Raw genomic sequence first — 19,342 nt, 5'->3', positions numbered from 1 at the left:
AAAGTATTTACTTAATGGCATTTTTGAACTAAACTGACCCCTACATATTTCCTCAAGTATTGAGTGCTTTGAGTTTAGTGTTTTTGCTTGGAGGTCTTTCTAATGATCTGCTTAAGTATTAATGAGATGCAAGATCTCAGTGATTTGATAATTTAGTAATGTAAACAAGATTAATAATTCATAAAGACTGGAAATAGAAACAGGTTTAGTTTAGAAATAAGCCAGAGTGTATATGAACAGAAAGACAAATTAAATGACCTGTAAAGACATACAGTTTCAGTCTATAAAATACACTTTACTAACCATAGTTACATCTCTTACGTCCTACTTAATATCTGCTTTGATTTTTACAGTGCACTTATTTCATTGCTAAAAACGTTATTTTGTGTATTTGGTATAATACAATGTGTTTGTGTGGTTTATGGTTGTAATCAAACCGTTCATTAGCCCAATTCACTCCCACAGTATTTTTTCCTACTATGGAAGTGAATGGGGCTCACGAACGGCTTGGTTACGAACGCTCCTTAAAATATCAGAACAAAGAAATGTATACAGGTTTGTTATTTTTGGGTGAACTATCCCTTAAAATATCAGTTCATCTACCATAGGTTTACTTTACAGCCACCAGAGGGCAATCCAGTTTAAACAATACTGCAGGAAGGAACAGACAAATTTTAGACGCTGTCAAAGTTCATTTAGTGTTTACTTTCATTGGATAGAGTAGCATGTACGTTTGCATTTGACATGAAAAGAAAAACAGATGAGTTTAAGAAAGAGACACTTCATTTTGGGATTGAATTTAGGGTAGATGAACATAATATGCAGTACATCAGTTCATGATGTCTCTAACCAAAATCAAACACTATGCTGCACCCCAAAAACCATGTTTAGTACATTGCTTAAAATAAGGAAAAAATACATACGACATTAGGGTTGTGTAATGTGGTCTTTTTAAAAGTCATATTTACAGAAGCTGGAACACAATACAAAGATAATGGCCGATACAAAACTACTACTAATGGTATTTACATTTATCCTTTAAAAGCTCACAGCATACAAGAATAAAATCAGTCTTAAAATACAATGACGATCGAACAAAGGAAAAATAAAGGACAGTGTGCTTTACAAATCTCATGTTGAAAATGGGTTCACTTTGATGTTCCACAAAGAGTTGTCAGACGATTCTGCACAAGGATGAAAGAGAACATCAATTTCTCACTTTTAGAAAAGTGGTATTTCCAAAAACAGATGTTAATCATTAAGCTATCATTAAGAATTAATAAAGGCAGCAACATATACCTGAAGGTTTCTGATACTCCGTAAAGCATTCTCATCTAGCTGACTCAGATCCACGGAGTCCATCTCATTGGCCAGCAGCTGAATACACTGAAAGGACAAATAAAAAGTGTTGGTAATGCGTTTTATCCAGTCAGTGCTGCTTAGTACCAAGACATCACCCACCTCTCCATTTCCAAGAGGAACACTAATGACGATACTGTCTGCACTCCCAGAAATGGGTGAGCCATTGACAGACATGCTATACACCTTTTCCTTGTGCTTTGGAAGTCTCACTGCTGGAGTCTTCGGCAATCTGCCAGAGAGAACGGCAGTATTTTATATATGAAGGGTTGGTAAATATTCATTTGCATGGGCACAATGAATGGCACGCGTCAGTACTTACCTGGGGTCAAATCGTGGTGTCATGAGTGGTGTTGGACCGATTATTGAAGACTCTAGTAAAGTTCTAGCAGGGGTGACCAGAGGCTTTCTTGTAGACCTAAAAGTGAGGGAAAAGCATGAACTTCACACGTAGCAGCAAGTGAACAATGCATTGGCCTTTTAATGGGCAACTTAAAAAGGTAAAGCGTGTGATTTCTGTTAGAGGCACAAATGGGATCGCAACTATTATTGGAGGCTATTGAAGCCTATAGAGCCATGCACTATTTGTGCGATGTGTCACTATTGCAAACTCAAATTTAAAATAGGCTGATTATTTCACTTCCTTACTTGCGTATGGTGTTGCCCTGCTTGCTGACGGAGAGAGCTCTGGCCTTCTTGGAGGTTGAAGGTGCCTTCTTTGGTGCTTTCTTCTAGAGATTATAATGAAAGACATATTGTTCCTACCAATAACCATGACAACATGTGGGCTTTAAAGGAATATTTCACCCAAAAACTAAAACACTGTCATTTGCTCAGCCTTATGTTGTTACAAACCTCTATAACTTTCTTTGTTCTGATTAACACAAAAGATGATATTTTAAGGGATGTTTGTAACAAAACCAGAAGCCCCATTGACATTCATAATAGAAAAACAAATGGAAGTAAATGGGGCTTCTGATCAGTTTCCTCAAAAATCTTCCTTTGTGTTGAAATTGAAAAAAATATATATATACATGTTTGTAACAACACAAGAGTGAGTAAATGACAGAATTTTCATTTTAGGGTGAACTGTCCCTTTAACTCATTTCCTGCCAGCATTTCTAGTGATTTTTACAAAATGCCTTCCAGGATTTTTTTCTTCTATAAATAAATAAACATACAAATATAACAAATGAAAGAAAAGACCCTCTGGTTTCAAACAAACAAAACGGGGTGAAAAAAGATTCATTCTATCTTCATTTGTTTTTATAACTTCTTAAATATGGATAGATTTCTTCAAAAAAAACCATATTTTGAGCAGAATGCTGAAATAATTGCATTTTTGTAAAGCAATTTTGTTAGATATCAGATTCAGAACCAAGATCAAAACATACAAAGTTAAGTGTTTAAAAAGTTAGATTTTTTAGATAAATTGTGGCATTACAGATTACCGTAAAAACTTGTCAGAAAAGCATCATTGGCAGGGAAATGTTTTCTCTTAATTGACGAGATAACTTGTCAATGGCGGGGAAAGAGTTAATGTGCACTCCTCTACTTCATTTCAGCAGATAGACATGGGAGTATGAGGTAAATTACTGACCTTTTTCACCGTAGGTTTTAGGGGAGCAATGTTTTCATCCTCAGAGTTTGCACTGTTCTTGGTTTCTATAGATAAAGAGTGATAATTAGGGCTGAACAATAAATCGCATGTGTTTGTCACGCGCATCTCATCAGTAATGCCGGTTCCTTGAGTAGTAGTAAATCGCCATCAGCTGTTTTCAGCCGCTTTAACTACACAGAGCGATAGATCACTGACAATCGGGGCAATTTTGCATTAACTATCGCGGACGTATCGCCTGCGATATGTATGCGATATGGCCCAGCTTGTCTGTGAACTACGGCTCTGTGCAGTTAATGTCACGCCATCTGAAAGCAGCTGTTGGCGATTTAATACTAATCAAGGAACCGGCATTTCTGACGTGATGCGCGTGGTATTGCATGCTATTTATCGTGCAGCCCTAGTGATAATGCATAAAATGCTGTTTTAAAAACATGTATAGGTCAGTGGTAGAGCATTGTGTTAGCAGCGCAAAAGGTCATGGGTTTGAACACATACTGATAAAATTATATAGCTTGTAAATGAAGTAGTTTTGGATTAAAGCATCTGCCAACTGCTTACGTGTATATTATACAAGTTAGCAGATGTAAAATGTACCTGTTAAAACTTCGGCAGGAATTGCATGATTCTTAGCAATAGCAAGTTCCACTTGGGCAGCTTCCTCTCGTACCTACACACAGTGAGAATTTTGAATTCTTGATCAATTTGCAAAAAAAACCCAAAACAATGTCAAGCATTAAAGCAAAACACCACAGTTTTTCAATATTTTACTATGTTTTTACCTCAATTAAGACAAATGGTGGCTTCTAAATTCATCCGTTTGGATCCTAAGGAATGAATGGGGCTAGGCTAAATGCTAACAAATGCATGACCCGCTGTACAAAGATTAAGTGCACGCATTGAAAAAAGATATGCATGTATTAATTAGTCTAAGTTGAGGTAAGAACATAGTAAAATATTGAAAAACGGTGTTGTTTTCCTTTAATGGGACATAAAAAAACATGTACCTTTGAATCATCCACTGGTGACTTTGGCTTCTCCAAGTCTAATGGAATGAGCAGAGGAATCATAAGAATAACAATCAAACGATAATCAGAAAACTAACATTATCCTTACATCTATTTGGATAGTTTACTAAGTAACTACATTATAAAACGTTGACTTTATATAAGGTAACTAACTTATGCTGGGAACCTAAACGTCCGCAGCTGCAAACGTAACGTTATTAAAAAGTGACAGTTCCGTAAGTAACGTTAATAATAAAAACATCCTTACTACAGTACTCTCTCCAGTTCATTTTCCTCACTGCCATGGGGAGTTTGATCAGTGCCGTTTTATACAGGTTGTCTGCATCTTTCAGAAGATGGTTGGTCTTTTCCTTCAACCTTTCAACAATGGTATGAACTGAAAACAAAGAATAAGTTACATTAACATGGTTTAAAATCTACTACAACTTCTACAGCATGTAACTTATGATATCAACAGACCTTCATCGTCAAAATCAAGCAGAAAAGCCTCCAGTTTGCGCGTCTTCGGATTTTTCTTGGTTTTTGAATTCTGGGTGCGTTTTCTCGGTGCCATGGCGAATCTGAAAAACAAAAGCGTAATGTTTCGTTAACTCGAAACTGACTGCGAGTTTGTATTATCAAAGATTAACAAAAATAAACGTATTATAAAATGTATTTCTATTTATTTTACTTTGTTTATGCTCTGCCTCTAACGAACTATCTCTACCGTCACCAACAACAGACGAGAAGGAGCGTCTTTTCAAATATAACGACACTACATCTATAAGCCAATCAGTAAGCAGCTTTGACTTCCGCCTCCGTCGCTTGACCAATAAGATACGACCTCACTAAGCTAACCAATGGTTGTCTGACTAAGTCTGACCAATGGTTGAGTGTTTTACTGTTAGCTCTGTAGAGAGAGTACTTTGATGCCATTGGCCGATCGGTCTGCCTAGTGCCGCATGTCTGCAAAAGATGGCTTCCGCAATATTATTATTATTATGTGCACGATCGCTTTATATGTACAGCGTGTTACTTTAATGTTCTCAAATAAAGTTATCAAGAATCTGAAAAATGTCTGATCCGGTTTTAGCTTCGTTTCACGAACAACTAAAGCAATGCTTTGATGTTTTGAAAGTGAATAAAAGTGTTTGGGAAGGTGTGTTGATTGAATGCACACCTCTTACGAGTTCTCTTGGAAACCTCTCGAATCAGCTGAAGGCGCTGAAAAACGTTCAGCTAGCGAACACACCTCTGGCCCGCTTCCCTCGTTTACAAGAACGCCTTCATTATAAACTTTCACTGGCCGTGGATACAGTTCTGGAAAAGTTAGCTAAGAAAATGTAAGTCCTGTTTCATTATTTTTAACAAAAAGAATGCGTCATCAAAACACGTTTTAATCACGATCTTGTCTTTACTGGTAGGGATGCTCTTCAGACAGTGAGGAACACCATCAGTCAGCACGTGGCTGCTGTTTTCCAGTATTATGAGAAACACACAGACAGTCTTGACATTGCATGTTGTGTCAACAGATCAGCCACCTGTCCGTCCATCTCAGATATGTTGGAGTGGCTTCAAGATGCAGATAGATATTTCCGCATCCAGTATCCTTTAAAGCTCAAGCTTTTTGGTGTCAAGGTTCCTCATCGTCCACATCAATATTTAAAGGGACCCCAATCACAATTTCTACCCAATTAAACATTCTAGAGCTTGGAATACAATGTGTGTATTTGATGTGTATTTGTTAAATGAATATCCAAACACTAACTTATTGATTTTTAGTTATTAATACCTAATTTTATCTTGTTTTAAAGGCGGAGTCCATGATGTTTGAAAGCCAATGTTGATATTTGAAATCACCTAAACAAACACGCCCCTACCCCAATAGAATCTGGACCTTCTGTTGATAGACCCGCCCCACACATACGCAACCCGGCATTTGATTTGATTTGATTGGCTATAAGTGTGTTTTGGTAGTCGGCCCGTCTCCTTTTCCAAAGCGTTTTTCAAACATCGTGGACTCCACCTTTAAGTAACATTAAGACACCTTGGATTTTTGAGGTTCCCTAGTGGTCCCCGGGCCCCTGGTTGAGCCATTCTGATGATTTGGCAATACATCTGTACATGTATGTGTCAGACTAGTGTGTATTACATTCATAAACATTGTTATGTGTGAATACATTTGTTCAGGTTTGAAGTATGTATATGCATGATATTTGCCCAAGCAACACAGGGTTTTCCTCAGCGTCATGCTTAGATTACTTCAGAGAAGAAACTTTCTGCAGATGCTAACACCCACCGATGTCACATTAATGGAAACGGCACCAAAGAGATGGGAATCTCTGCAGTCGCCAACTAAAGAGGAGAGAATTACAGGTATTTCAACAGTATTCTGTATCAGATAAGGTTACAGAGTTTGGTTTCATTTACATTTGGTATTAATGGCAGTCAGGAGGGATTTGGAGTGAACAAATGTGTACATATACAGGTCTAAACCTACTGTATATGTACACTCACCTAAAGGATTATTAGGAACCCATGTTCAATTTCTCATTAATGAAATGGTGTAATGGCGTGGGGGATGTTTTCTTGGCACACTTTGGGCTCCTTAGGGCCAATTGGGCATCGTTTAAATGCCACGGCCTACCTGAGCATTGTTTCTGACCATGTCCATTCCTTTATGACCACCATGTACCCATCCTCTGATAGCTACTTTCAGCAGGATAATGCGCCATGTCACAAAGCTTGAATCATTTCAAATTGTTTTCTTGAACATGACAATGAGTTCACTGTACTAAAATGGCCCCCACAGTCACCAGATCTCAACCCAATAGAGCATCTTTGGGATGTGGTGGAACGGGAGCATCGTGCCCTGGATGTGCATCCCACAAATTTCCATCAACTGCAAGATGCTATCCTATCAATATGGGCCAACATTTCTAAAGAATGATTTCAGCACCTTGTTGAATCAATGCCACGTAGAATTAAGGCAGTTTCGCAGAAAGCGAAAGGGGGTCAAACATAGTATAAGTATGGTGTTCCTAATAATCCTTTAGGTGAGTGTACATGCAGCACAATGCTTTACAGAAGATTTTTCTTATGCCTGTTTTCAACATGAAGATTATGTGAATGATCCACATCTCATATTCAGTTAGTAGAGTTAACTAAAATAACAATCAGCAGTCCTATTGGCATTTATAGTCACAAACTCTTACATGATCCCAAATGTAAACATGGCCTGTAATATTGTGTAATAGTGTGTAGATTTCTATTGACACAAATCAATGCATGAATGTGTAAACTTTTATTTGTGGATATAATTAATTTATTACTTTATTATTAGTATTATAATTTAATACAGTACTAAAGCTTACACTCTTAGAACGAATGTGTTAAAAACAACACATTAGTGTTGATTCTGGGACAACACAGTACATGCGTTGTGCCAGAATCCACCCATCTCTGTGTTATTATTGAAACAACACATTTTGTGTTACTTTTAACACAATTTGTGTTATATTTTAACACAAAATCAACACAAAATGATAAAATTACACATGTGTTAAAAAATGATAAAATTACACATGATGTGTTAAAAGCTTAACGCACAAAGATGTGTAAAAAATTAACACATCCTTTCTAAGAGTGTAGTTAATAGGACATTTAAGTATTTTTTAAAAACATACCTTTTACAAAAACATTACTGGTGTGCATCTTGAGACAAAACAATGGCACGATATATTTTAAGATATGTTGGTGCAAGTTGTATTTAAACAAAGACAGCTCAAACATGCATATTAGTCCGGGACTAGGATAAGCCCTGTATAGGAAACCTTCCCTTAAGGTTTAAGAAAGAGATTTTTGTCTCTTAGTTTGCATGCCAAGTTTAAGCACACATGGAATTTAAGCACGCATTTATATTTGATGTATTTAAAAAAAATACTTGTGTGTTTCAGATGCACTGTGTCAAGTATCATTCTTCATGGACATGTAAGCTAAATAACAGCTTGGAGATGATTGGCAGGCCGCTGCCACGTCTTGTGCCTGCTAACTCGTCTTAGTATGGCATCAAGTATTAAAGGGCCACCAGAGTCCTTGAAGAGACATTTTATTACCTGAAGGTATTAAATTCATGTACAGTATTACATCTTGCATGGTAATGGAGGAACTCAGTTCCCTGAAAGACAAGGATATGAACTGTTTGTCGTGGACTGTATATTAGCATCACTGATCTGTCCAGCACACACTAAAAATACTGGTCTACAAATTTTGGGAAATTATCGACCTCTGAAATAAAATGTGTTAATTTGTATACATTTTATTAGATGAATTAGAAAACATGTGATAAAGGTGCTGGTTGGCTAAAGTTTCAAGATATTTCACTGTACACAGGCGAGTATACGGTATTTGCCTACGGGGTGTCTGATGATCAGGATGCCTTGTAACTTTTCGACAAAGTATGGTAGATCAAGGAAAATGGTACCATATGAAAGGTTATAAATTTATCTTCACTTTGAGACTAAATTATTACCTAACTGTAATTTATTGATCTTTTATGGCAGAGTACATTTGTCTTTGCCAGATCTATGCATCCTACACTATATAGCCAAAAGTTTTGGGACACCTGCCTTTATATGCACATGAACCTGAATGACATCCCATTCTTAATCCATAGGGTTTAATATGGAGTTGGCCCACCCTTTGCAGCTATACCAGCTTCAACTCTTCTTTGAAGACTTTCTAAGGTTTAGGAGTGTGTTTATGGGAATTTTTGACCATTCTTCTAAAAGCACATTTGTAAGGTCAGACACTGATGTAAGACTCCGCTCTAATTCATCCCAAAGATCTTCTATTGGGTTGAGGTCAGGACTCTGTGCAGGCCAGTGAAGTAGTGGTGGGCGATACTGCAAAATTTGGTATCGATCCGATACCAAATACATATAGGGTCAGTATTGCCGATTCCGATACCGATCCGATACTTTTTACTTTAAAAAAATACTTTTGTGTAGGGGAGAGCAGTATGTCATTATTTCTGAGGTGAATGAATGATAAATTCTTTAGGCTTTTTTATTAAAGTATTGAAGTCCACAAAATTATTAGTTATTAGGAACTGTAGAATTAATTTGTTACAACCTTTTAAAAAAAAAAAAAAGAATAACAAAATTCTCTCCCTTTTTTTCTGTTTTTAAAAGCAAATGAAATAAAGTGCACACAATTATTACTTTTTACACGTATCAAGTTACAGTATTATTATTTAGAGCCGTAAAATAGCTCCACACAACGCTTCTCTTCCTCTCGGCCATCCTGATCTCTCACTCAGTTCGCTGCGCCTCGGCGCGTTGTGTCAGTGAGTCACGTGACGACACAACAACGAATCACAGCAGAGCAGCAGGAGGGGGAGGAGTAGCAAAGTGGGCCAGGACGTGAAAGAAGCGTTTGCTCAGGATTGTAGAGGTAGAAGACACGAGCAAAGTATAATGAACATAGAGGAGGGATATTTAAATTGAAGTATCGATTAAATTACAATTGTATCGATCTGATACCAATACCAGTGTTGGCATCAATACTATCGATATTTAGATCGATCCGCCCACCCCTACAGTCAAGTTCCTCCACACCAAACTCGCTCATCCATGTCTTTATGGACCTTGCTTTGGGCACTGGTGCACAGTCATGTTGGAACAGGAAGGGGCCATCCCCAAACTGTTACAAAGTTAGGAGCATTTAATTGTCCAAAATATCTTGGTATGATGAAGCCTTAAGAGTTCCTTTCAATGGAAGTTATTGGAACATCTGAATTCAATGATTTGGAGGGGTGTCCCAAAATGTTTAGCAATATAGTGTAGATCAAAAGCATTAAAATGTTACTTGAAAAAATCAATAAATGAGTGCTGTGTCACCATTCTCATTGCTACATTTTGCAGAAAAGTTATTTTGTTGCAATTTTGATCTGAAACTATATTTTGTAACTGGAGCCAATTAACACTCAGGACTTTTTGACCCATTTTTGAGGCTTTCTATCTGTAGATCAGTGGAATCTGTTTCATTCATGTGAATTGTATTGACTCGTTTAATAAAAATAAATTGTTTACTGTATGTATTTGTTCTTCATGTACTACTTTCTAAAAAATGCTGGGTCAAAAAGGGACAAACCCAACCCATTGGGTTGTAATTTAACCTCTGCTGAGTTGTTTTAACCCATTGTAAGGTCAAATATAAAAATTTTCTGGGATAATTTAACCCATGGCTGGGTTCATCTCTTTTTGACCCAATGCGTGTGTGTGCGTGCGAGATGAAGTAAGCTCACTGTTAATACTAAACAGTCAAATCACACTTTTATTTCATCACACAGTTTAAAGCTCGCATTTTCAATCAATAAAGAGTATTCACAACAAACACAATAAGTAATGTGTCGTTTTATCTAAGGACAACATCACTGATCTGTAATTTGTCAACACAACAATTTAAAGGGGCCATGGCACAAGATTTTTTTAAGTTGTGAAATAAATCTTTGGTGTCCCTAGAGCACATATGTGAAGCTTTAGCTCAAAATACCATATAAATAATTTATTATAACATGTTTAAATTGCCACTTTGTAGGTGTGTGCAAAAATATGCCATTTTGGGTGTCCTTTAAAATGCAAATGAGCTGATGAAATTCAAACACTGATCACAATGATGGTGGTTTGTTGCAATTTAAACTCAATTGTGCTTTTGTGCACTAAATGGCAGTGCTGTGGTTGGATAGTGCGGATTAAGGGGCGGTATTATTATAATAAGAGCTCCTTATAACATCATAAGGAGAGCCAAATTTCAACGACCTATTTTTTCATGTGCTTGTAGAGAATGGTTTAACAAAACTAAGTTACTGGATTGATCTTTTTCACATTTTCTAGGTTGATAGAAGCACTGGGGACCCAATCATAGCACTTAAACATGGGAAAAGTCAGATTTTCATGCCATGGCCCCTTTATGCATGGGAAGACACTGAAGATAGGTCTTGAATGTCAGTGCTATCGGGCTTTTTAAACAAAATCAAATAAAGATCAAAACGGTAAAGTTAATCTAAATAATAATAATCATAAATAGCATAGTGTAACCATCCACATTTCTCATGAGAGCATAACATACAATGATAAAAAGGTCACGTTCTTTCCGATCCCGTTTTTAGTTCGTGTGTAATGTTGCTATAATAGCATAAATAATACCTGTAAAATGATAAACCTCAAAGTTCACTGCCAGGCGATATATTTTCTTTAACAAAATTTGTCTTTTAAAGCCTACAGCGAACGGCTGGTTTGGATTACAGTCCTCTACTTCCTGCTTTAATGACGTCACTAGAACAGTTTTTTGACTAAACTCCGCCCACAGGAATACGTCAGTCGCCAGCTAAGCTAACGGCAAGCTAAGCTAACGGCAAGCTAAGCTGCTATCGAATCACAACACACTAAACAAACTACACAATCAGAACTCGATACGCATTTCTGAAGGAGGGACTTCATAGAATAAGGAAGACATCAGCTCTTTTTTAGGACAGGGAAAACAGCGCTATACAGATAAGTAAGTTGTGTGAAAATACTGCGGTTTATTTTACACATGAAACATGAGCACATGTCATATTGCGCATTCTAAACACAATCAAAGCTTCAAAAACACAGAAAGAATGGGACCTTTTAGTCTCAGACCCACTACAATACTGATATAGTACCATTAGCACTCAAACAGAGAAAACTTTGTGCCTTAAATACAAATTTATATAAGAGTAAGAATAATACTTCTGAAAGATATCACGTGATGTTCATTAACATATGAAGAGGTTCCTGTGGCGTATGCAGTGTTGAGATCACTTGACCAGCAATATCAGCAAAATAAATAATTTTTATAAAAGCCAAAGCCAAAACTTTTTTCTACATCAAAATCCTTTTCCCCATCCCATCTTATTATTCAGAAACAACATTTGAAAGTTTTGGGTTATTAATCCAACCGAGAAATAATAATAAGAATGTCCAGGAAATTTAAAAACACAATTTCATTTGATGATGCAAGGAGCAGAGAAATGACACACTTCAGCTTTAAGGATTTATACATTTCAGAAAAATGGTCCCAAGCTGTCACTGGGGCAGTACCCTTTTAAAAATACACCATTGCACCTAAAGAGTTCATAATAATACCTCAAATGTAGATAATGGTACTAAATGGTACATTTTATGGAAAAAATTTTACTTCCTGAGTGACAGCTAGGAACTATTTTTTGATAGTGTGTAAAGCATTAACATAATTTTTAGGTACATCTATAGAACAAGCAAACCGAACATAACAACAATAACACAATATACAAATTAAACACCACATAAGAGCCTATACTTTAGTATGAATAAGCATGTGTGTGATCCACCAATACCAAAAAAAATTAATAAAACAACTAAACAAGCGGGAGCTAGGAAACAAACGGTAAAGAAATTACTGGACATCAAGCGGCAAGCGCCTCTATCCAGCAAAAAAAAAAAACTAAATATTTACTGAGCGCACATTTAAATTCCAACTGAGTCTCCCTATTTAGCCTCTCATTAGCACTTTACATCACAAACATCTGCTCAAATTTCTCCCTATACGTACTCCTTAAGAGGCAAGGTGCTGGTGGTGATGGGCTTGGGGAGATCGGGTGCGGAAGGCCTAGAGTTGGCGAAACTACGGCCCGTGAACCCTCGTCTGTACCCCCCTCTTTCGATGTGTGGGCAGGTGCTGCTCAGCACGGCCCCGCTGATCATAAGGATCACGGCTGCCGCCCATCCCAAATAAATGGCCTGACCCAGCTCCCGCTTGTGCTGCAGGGGAACGTTAGGGTTGTAGAAGTCCTGCACCACAGTATTTGCTGTCCAAGAAACCGGAACTAGGACGCACAGGCCCGTCAGGATGAAGAGCACCCCACCGGACAGAGCTATGCCGGCCTTGGCATGGCGATCGTCCCCGGCGCAGGTGGTGCACTTCATGCCACAGCAAGAGACGGTGCAGGACAACCAGCCCAAGAAGATGGCAATGCACATCAGAGCCCGTGCCGCCTGGATATCAGGTGGCAGAGCCAGCATGGAGTCGTAGGTCTTACACTGCATATGTCCGGTGGTCTGGTAGATACAGTTCATCCATATGCCCTGCCAGACGATCTCGGAGGTAAGGATGTTGCTGCCTATAAAGGCCGTGACCTTCCACTGGGGCAGCGCCGTCACCGCTATAGCCATCACCCAGCCTGTCACGGCGCAGGTAAAGCTGATCAGCTGCATTCCTGTGTTCACCATATCGCCACCCTCTGAATACCACGCCTCCTCGGGCCACAACCTCGACGACACCTTTCCGCTGGCAGAAGGTCCAGATAGGGATAACTGTCAGAAGTTGGCACGACTGCCAATCCTCTTATTACTCCTGAAAAAGTGAAAGTTTGTTAAACCTTTTTCAATGGCTCAAAACAAACTTTCGTAAAACCTCAATTTGGGCATCCACGGTACTCAAACAGAGAATAATTCAAGATCTCCAAAATAATCTGTCACTTGTCTCAGCTCACCCACATTGGACCGACTGAAACTTTGAAGTTCCTACGTCCAGATGGCAGAAGTAGGTGGCAGCGGACTCGTTCTCTTCTCTGTAAAGAAAGATCTCCTCTTATCATCGGGACGTGTGCCTCTGTTGCCACCCACGTTGGTGTTGACTTACCCAAACGGGTCACACAGATTAAATTTGATACTGTTACATGGAGGCAGCGGCTGGATTACCTCCAAAGACCCAAACAAACCAAAGAATTTGAGCAATGTTGAAAGAATCAAGACTAACGTAAACGGCACAATCCTTTGCAAATTATCCGGCAGTTTTGCTTGAGTTAAAAATCCAATTGATGCTGCATATAAGTTCTTCAGATTTGACACACCAACACGTGTTGGTTTCTGTGAGGATGAAACCCAAAGGACAATATCTTCTTCTTCTTCTTCGTATCAAGGGCAGCCGAAACACAAAAAGGGTGTCGTGCCTCAAACCACTTAAGCAAAGACAAAAGCAGTCTCCTCTTCCCTCCCTACAACAAAACCGGCACCGGTTGGCTAGTTGCAGGCACGGCGGTGATCGTCTATTGGGCGGCCCGATAACATTTACAGGTGTTTAGTGTGCCAGTTTTTCAGAAACAGTCCTGACCAAAGCCAAAAAGAAAGCAAATAGCAGTGTATAGAGGGAGACGGGGCAAGAGAAAGGAGGGAGGGCGAGTGTGGTGTCTGTCAGAGGATCAATTAACAACAAAATAATTTAGGGCCCTCAACAATGGGGCTTAAAAATACTGACCCGCTGCTAAAACAGATGTGCTTTGGCTTTGGTGAATAGGTTATGACTAAAATCTTGCTTTGAGAGAGAAGTATGGGCATGTATGAGGGCGACTGGAATGACTAACTGCAAAAACTTCACTTTGCAGTACGCCAGTCGATTCCTTGTAAAACTTTCCTAAAACGTATTTCGTTTTAACAGTGTGACGTGTGAAGTACAGATCTGTTTACATCAATACAATATAATGCTTATTACATCAATACAATATAATGCTTTGCCCGGTTTTTGAAAATGAATTGACATAGTGTTGTGTTGTTTAGAGCTGTGTTACTATCAATATAAAAATATGCATTTTAAAGTGTATTTATTTGATAAAGAACAAGGAAAGATAATTTGTTTGTAACTATCTGAACGTGTTTCGCCCTCTTTTTCGCCTCGCTCTATAACCCGGAGACGTTAGTGTCTGTGCTGATGAATAAAATATTACGGCTACAAGATCTCTGGTTTACATTTCCTTCTATTGTGGCCGCCTCTCCTTGGCAACAGTGGCCATGACAACAGGACACAGGAAATGAGAGAGGAGTGGAAATGACAGGGGGGCAAACAAAAGAGAGACAGCAGACTGATGGTACATAGAAGCTCGAGTGTGCTTTATACTGCTAGAAAATAACATTTAAATGGAAAAGTTGCGTGTAATGAAATGTAAGAGCAATGTTATCAATACGATGTATGAAGAGCAAATATCAATTTGGTGGTATCCTAATTCCACCCTGATAAATTTGTGGAGTAAAACAGAAATATTTCAACGTTTTTATTTGTCACATACACAGTTATATGCAAATACAACCTGTAGTGAAATGTGAGTCTGGTATGCTGTTTTAGACTGTGCATTTAAAAGAATTTGGAAAAATATGTGAAGAGTTAAGATAACTAGTCTCGTTTTTTGATTGTGCATTCGAATTAATAACAATCAAACTGCAGTTGGCTTGTTTTGATTTAAGCCTTCATAACAAAAAAAACACAGCTAAATAAAACACAATAAAAACATGATAACATCATAATAAAAATTTTATTTAATCTCGTTTTGGAACCAAACTCTTCAATATAGACCGTTTCAGCAGTAACAACATAAACAAGCGGCTGTCGTGGTCCGCACCTAACTTCCGGTAAACTCCGCTAATAATAACAACAAAGTACTGTAAACGTAGTTTATTTATATAACAAGCAAAAAAACAGCACATAGATTACCTAGGAAACCAAAACATTTGTTATTTTCGACGAGGCATTTGTTCAAGAGATCAGGGGCCGGTTAGTTACGACGTAAATGGGCACTAAGTTCCAACTTACGCACTACTGAATGTTTTTGCATTGCACTATTAAACTTAGTTTAAACGTAACAATACGTTGTAACTAAATATTTACGTAAGCCTCTGTCCATGAATAACGATTGGAATAAGATGTCAGCCAGATTATATTACATCGATGAGCTCGTATAAATTATGAAGAGACGCAAGTTCATCAACGAGTTTTCAAGAACTGTTTAATTTTCTGTGCATCCATCAATTAAAATAAGACTTAAAATTTCTTCCTATTTATTTTCTCCTCCATGTGTGGGATAGATATTTTCAATTAAAAGTGTAATGTTTTGAGTTCGATAATGTTTGCTTTAACGTCTTTTTAACTTAGACGAGACAAGAATGAGTTTGAAATTACGTAGGCCTACTGTTCAGACTATTTCCTGTTTACCCATTATAAGGCTTGTGATTGGGTTAAGAAAAATAGACGTCATTCTATGCGATAACGCATTACTTTACAGAGATCTTACGACCTACTAGCTACGTTCTGCCTTAAGAACAAATGGTGCAACCGAATTAAGTAAAGAGTTAGTTATAAACTAGCTAGTAGTTACTAAGCCTCTAGTTTGGACTTTACGTCCCAGTTTAAGTAAGAACTTACGAACGACTGGTGCAACCCTACCCAGTTTAGCAACTAGTCAGACCATTAAAAAAAATGAAACCGGAAGTAAGGTTCGGATCCAGACGTGTATCACGTGCGTCCGATGAAACCGTCTATACAACTAAGTTAAGGCTAAAAGTGTTTCTTCATGATTTTAACTACTTTAGCAAAGTTAAATAAGCGTTAAATGAAAATCGCAAGATAGCTATAGCTGGTTAGTAGGCTACTGATAAACATTGAGTAAGCCGTTGTAACCCTGCTGAAAAAACAGCATCAAACCAGCATGGACCAGCATGGGAATTATGCTGGTCTATGCTGGTTTAGCTGGTGGTCACAGCATACCAGCACCAAAACACAACATATGCTGGTATGACCAGCATGGGATGCTGGTGCTAATGCTGGTGCTGATGCTGGTTTGATGCTGGTTTAGCTTGTGTTCACTATCAAACCAGCACCAAAACACATTGCTGCTGGTCTTGCTGGTATGCTGTTTTTTTTCAGCAGGGAAGTGTGGCCATCTAGTGTTCATAACATGATAATACACTCTTACAAATAGGGGTGCTATGAAAGGTTCACAGCAATGCCATTAATGAACCATTTTTGGTTCCCCAAATAACTTTTTTTATATACAGAAAGAAAGAGAAAAAAAGAGAGAATGCCAGGAATACATAGAGGACAATAATGCAAGTATACAAATTACAAGGACACAAAGGAAGAATAGAGAGATATAGTTTTCATTGCTTTAGGATTAAAAAGAGCTCTGAATAGTTTCCATGTACCTGTCCAGATCATCTTTAAATAAAGAAAACAGAGGTTTGGATCCAATACTTTTTTGCTTATGTATGTGAAATTTGGCTAGCAGGAAACATAAATTAATTATATAAAAATTGCCTGTATTTTCTTGCAAGCAGTCAAATAATCCAAAAAAGACATCTTTAAAACAAAAAGAGAAATCACTAACAAAAGAAGATTGAATAAACAATAAGAATTCTGTCCAGAAGTACATTGCCAAAATAAATGTATAACATCTTCTTCGGAAGAGAGACAAAAGCAGCAGGTAACTTCAATGTCTGGCTTATATCTTCTGAGAAAGGATTTAGACGGGTAACTTTTGTGAACTAACTTAAATGTTACTTCTTTTACTTTATTGGTAAGCAGATACTTGTTAGGCAAAGACCATACTTTCTCCCATGGTATACCTTCCACAACATTATTCCAAAAGGGTATTACATAAGGAATTGTATCCCCCAAAGAACTATTCAGGCAAATGTTCTTAAAAGAACCTTTTCCTTTTGAAAGTTTAAAGAAGGGGTTCTCAACCCCCCTCTCAATGACTTTTTTAGCTTTTATGTGAGTACCTTGTTATTTATCGGCTTTTGTTATTTATGTTATTTTTTTAGTTTTAGTGCCTTTAATGTTATGTGTATCTTTTAATTTCATCTTTTATGTGAAGCGCTTTGAGATGCTACTTTTAAAGGCGCTATATAAAATAAAATGTATTATTATCACTTCAAGGCCCCCTTATTGTCCAGAACATATTTTGAAGGCCCCCCAACTTATCATTTCTAGCAAATAAAATATACTAGAGCTTGGTATAACTTGACAGATGTGTATCTTTACAAAAATAATAAAACACTAAGAAATATGTAGATTTTTAAGTTGTTTTAGCTTGAAAGCCATCCAGCCCCCTGGTGGACAAATACTACTCTAAAGAACCTTTTTCCACTACAAAGTAACTTTTGCAAAACAGAAAGGTTCTTTGGATGTTGAGGGGTTCTTTATGGAACCATACAGCCAAAAATGATTCCTCTATGGGGCCCGCCGGCGGCCGGCACCAGTTCTCTATGGCATCATGTACAGTAGCAGCAGTAGCAGCTTTATTTTTAAAAGTGTACCCATAGACTTTTTGTAGCAGGGACCTCCATGTCCAAACAATATTTAAACCACCATAATATCAAAACCAATATTAAAAATTTTAAGATTTGATTATAAAATTTACCATTTGAGGCACATCCATAGAAGCAGAGCACTGCTTTAGCAACACAAAGGTAATCGGTTCAATCCCCAGGGAACGCACACAGCAAAACATGCATGGGTCATTTTTAATCTGAAGCAGGGGTGGGCAAACTTTTCTAACTTAAGGGCCACATCAGGTTTTAAATTTAAAAAATACTATGAACGACAAATGTAGCCTGTTTTATTCCAAATCAACATCAGTTACTACTGTACTATAGACCCTACTTTTATGAACACTTTTCTTTTCACTACTTTCATATTTTGGATAAAAGTAATATCACTAGACACATACAGTTCTGAAGAAAACATAGTATTACAGTCTTGAGTAATATATTTAGCATAGTAAAATTGTAACCAATTTTTACAGTTATCATCATAAGGGAGATTAATCATGTTGTAACCGTGTTTTTAGCAGATGAATATCCATTTGTATTACCACAGTTTTACCACAAATAAAATGTCATGGTGAGACCATAGTAAATTTGTGATTACAAGAAATAATATATATATATGTGCTTACTAGTTAAAGCATGCTTAATTTTTTTTTAAGGGCACATCATTTCATGTGCTTGCTAGATAATTATTACATATCATCATGATGTTAAAAACATCCTGGTCTTTAAAAATGGCAATATTTCTACTACTATATTTAGTACACATACTGGCTTCTGTCTGCTGTTTGGGAATTATTTTGCTGTCCATTTTGTTTTAAACATATTTTTATAAACTGCTTTGCAGGCCGGATAAAAGTGCCCGGCGGTCCACATTTGGCCAGCTCTGATCTAAAGGAATAGTTCACCCAAAAATGAAAATTGCATTATTATTTACTCTCAATTTATTATAAACCTGTATAAATTTGTTCTTCTGAACATAAAAGAAGATATTTGTAATGAAGCAGGTGCACCATTGACTTCCATTATAGGAAAACAAAATACCATAAAATTCAATGGTGCTTAAAAACGGTTTGGTTCCAAACATTGCTCGAAATATCTTTGTGTTGAGCAGAACTATTTTTTTTCAGGTTTGTATCAACTTGAGGGGGAGTAAACGATGACAAAATTTTCTTTTTTGTGTGAATGATCCCTTT

The 19,342-nt window shown here is 37.4% G+C and overlaps 3 protein-coding genes across 4 annotated transcripts; 1 reads left to right on the top strand and 2 right to left on the bottom strand.

The window, feature by feature from the left end:
* Nucleotides 1-933: 933 nt before the first annotated feature.
* On the bottom strand, nt 934-4,828 carry cdca8 (cell division cycle associated 8). 2 transcript variants are annotated; one of them, XM_055220280.2, is made up of 11 exons: nt 4,676-4,828; nt 4,465-4,565; nt 4,253-4,381; nt 3,985-4,022; nt 3,575-3,647; nt 2,960-3,024; nt 2,008-2,087; nt 1,682-1,777; nt 1,462-1,591; nt 1,300-1,386; nt 934-1,184 (listed from the first exon to the last, which is right to left on the bottom strand). In XM_055220280.2, the coding sequence occupies exons 2-11, from the start codon at nt 4,556-4,558 to the stop codon at nt 1,149-1,151; spliced, it is 828 nt and encodes a 275-aa protein (XP_055076255.2). In that variant the 5' UTR covers nt 4,559-4,565; nt 4,676-4,828; the 3' UTR covers nt 934-1,148. The 2 variants fall into 2 exon arrangements, with proteins under 2 accessions (XP_055076255.2, XP_055076254.2); XM_055220279.2 differs by having other exon boundaries at nt 2,008-2,090; nt 4,676-4,827.
* Nucleotides 4,829-4,960: 132 nt separating this feature from the next.
* airim (AFG2 interacting ribosome maturation factor) lies at nt 4,961-8,296 on the top strand. The gene is made up of 4 exons (XM_055220282.2): nt 4,961-5,327; nt 5,409-5,588; nt 6,242-6,360; nt 7,941-8,296. Exons 1-4 carry the CDS (start codon nt 5,059-5,061, stop codon nt 7,976-7,978), a joined length of 606 nt encoding a protein of 201 aa, XP_055076257.2. The 5' UTR covers nt 4,961-5,058; the 3' UTR covers nt 7,979-8,296.
* Nucleotides 8,297-10,047: 1,751 nt separating this feature from the next.
* Nucleotides 10,048-15,159, bottom strand: cldn35 (claudin 35). Its single transcript, XM_055220281.2, has 2 exons — nt 13,541-15,159; nt 10,048-13,401 (listed from the first exon to the last, which is right to left on the bottom strand). Exon 2 carries the CDS (start codon nt 13,275-13,277, stop codon nt 12,591-12,593), a length of 687 nt encoding a protein of 228 aa, XP_055076256.1. The 5' UTR covers nt 13,278-13,401; nt 13,541-15,159; the 3' UTR covers nt 10,048-12,590.
* Between the last annotated feature and the right edge of the window lie 4,183 nt (nt 15,160-19,342).

This window comes from Misgurnus anguillicaudatus, chromosome 20 (assembly GCF_027580225.2).
Source record: "Misgurnus anguillicaudatus chromosome 20, ASM2758022v2, whole genome shotgun sequence".
Taxonomy (NCBI): domain Eukaryota; kingdom Metazoa; phylum Chordata; class Actinopteri; order Cypriniformes; family Cobitidae; genus Misgurnus; species Misgurnus anguillicaudatus.
Note: the sequence above shows the minus strand (reverse complement) of the source record. Positions and strands in the feature narration are given on the sequence as shown.

Coding starts and splice junctions, on each gene's coding strand:
- cdca8 (XM_055220279.2), bottom strand. CDS start 4,558: ATGGCACCGAGAAAACGCACCCAGAATTCAAAAACCAAGAAAAATCCG. Junction 1,778..2,007: donor CAGGGCAACACCATACGCAA/GTAAGGAAGTGA, acceptor CCTCACTTTTAG/GTCTACAAGAAAGCCTCTGG. Junction 1,185..1,299: donor GGAGTATCAGAAACCTTCAG/GTATATGTTGCT, acceptor ATCCTTGTGCAG/AATCGTCTGACAACTCTTTG.
- airim (XM_055220282.2), top strand. CDS start 5,059: ATGTCTGATCCGGTTTTAGCTTCGTTTCACGAACAACTAAAGCAATGC. Junction 5,589..6,241: donor GATAGATATTTCCGCATCCA/GTATCCTTTAAA, acceptor CGTCATGCTTAG/ATTACTTCAGAGAAGAAACT. Junction 6,361..7,940: donor TAAAGAGGAGAGAATTACAG/GTATTTCAACAG, acceptor TGTGTGTTTCAG/ATGCACTGTGTCAAGTATCA.
- cldn35 (XM_055220281.2), bottom strand. CDS start 13,277: ATGGTGAACACAGGAATGCAGCTGATCAGCTTTACCTGCGCCGTGACA.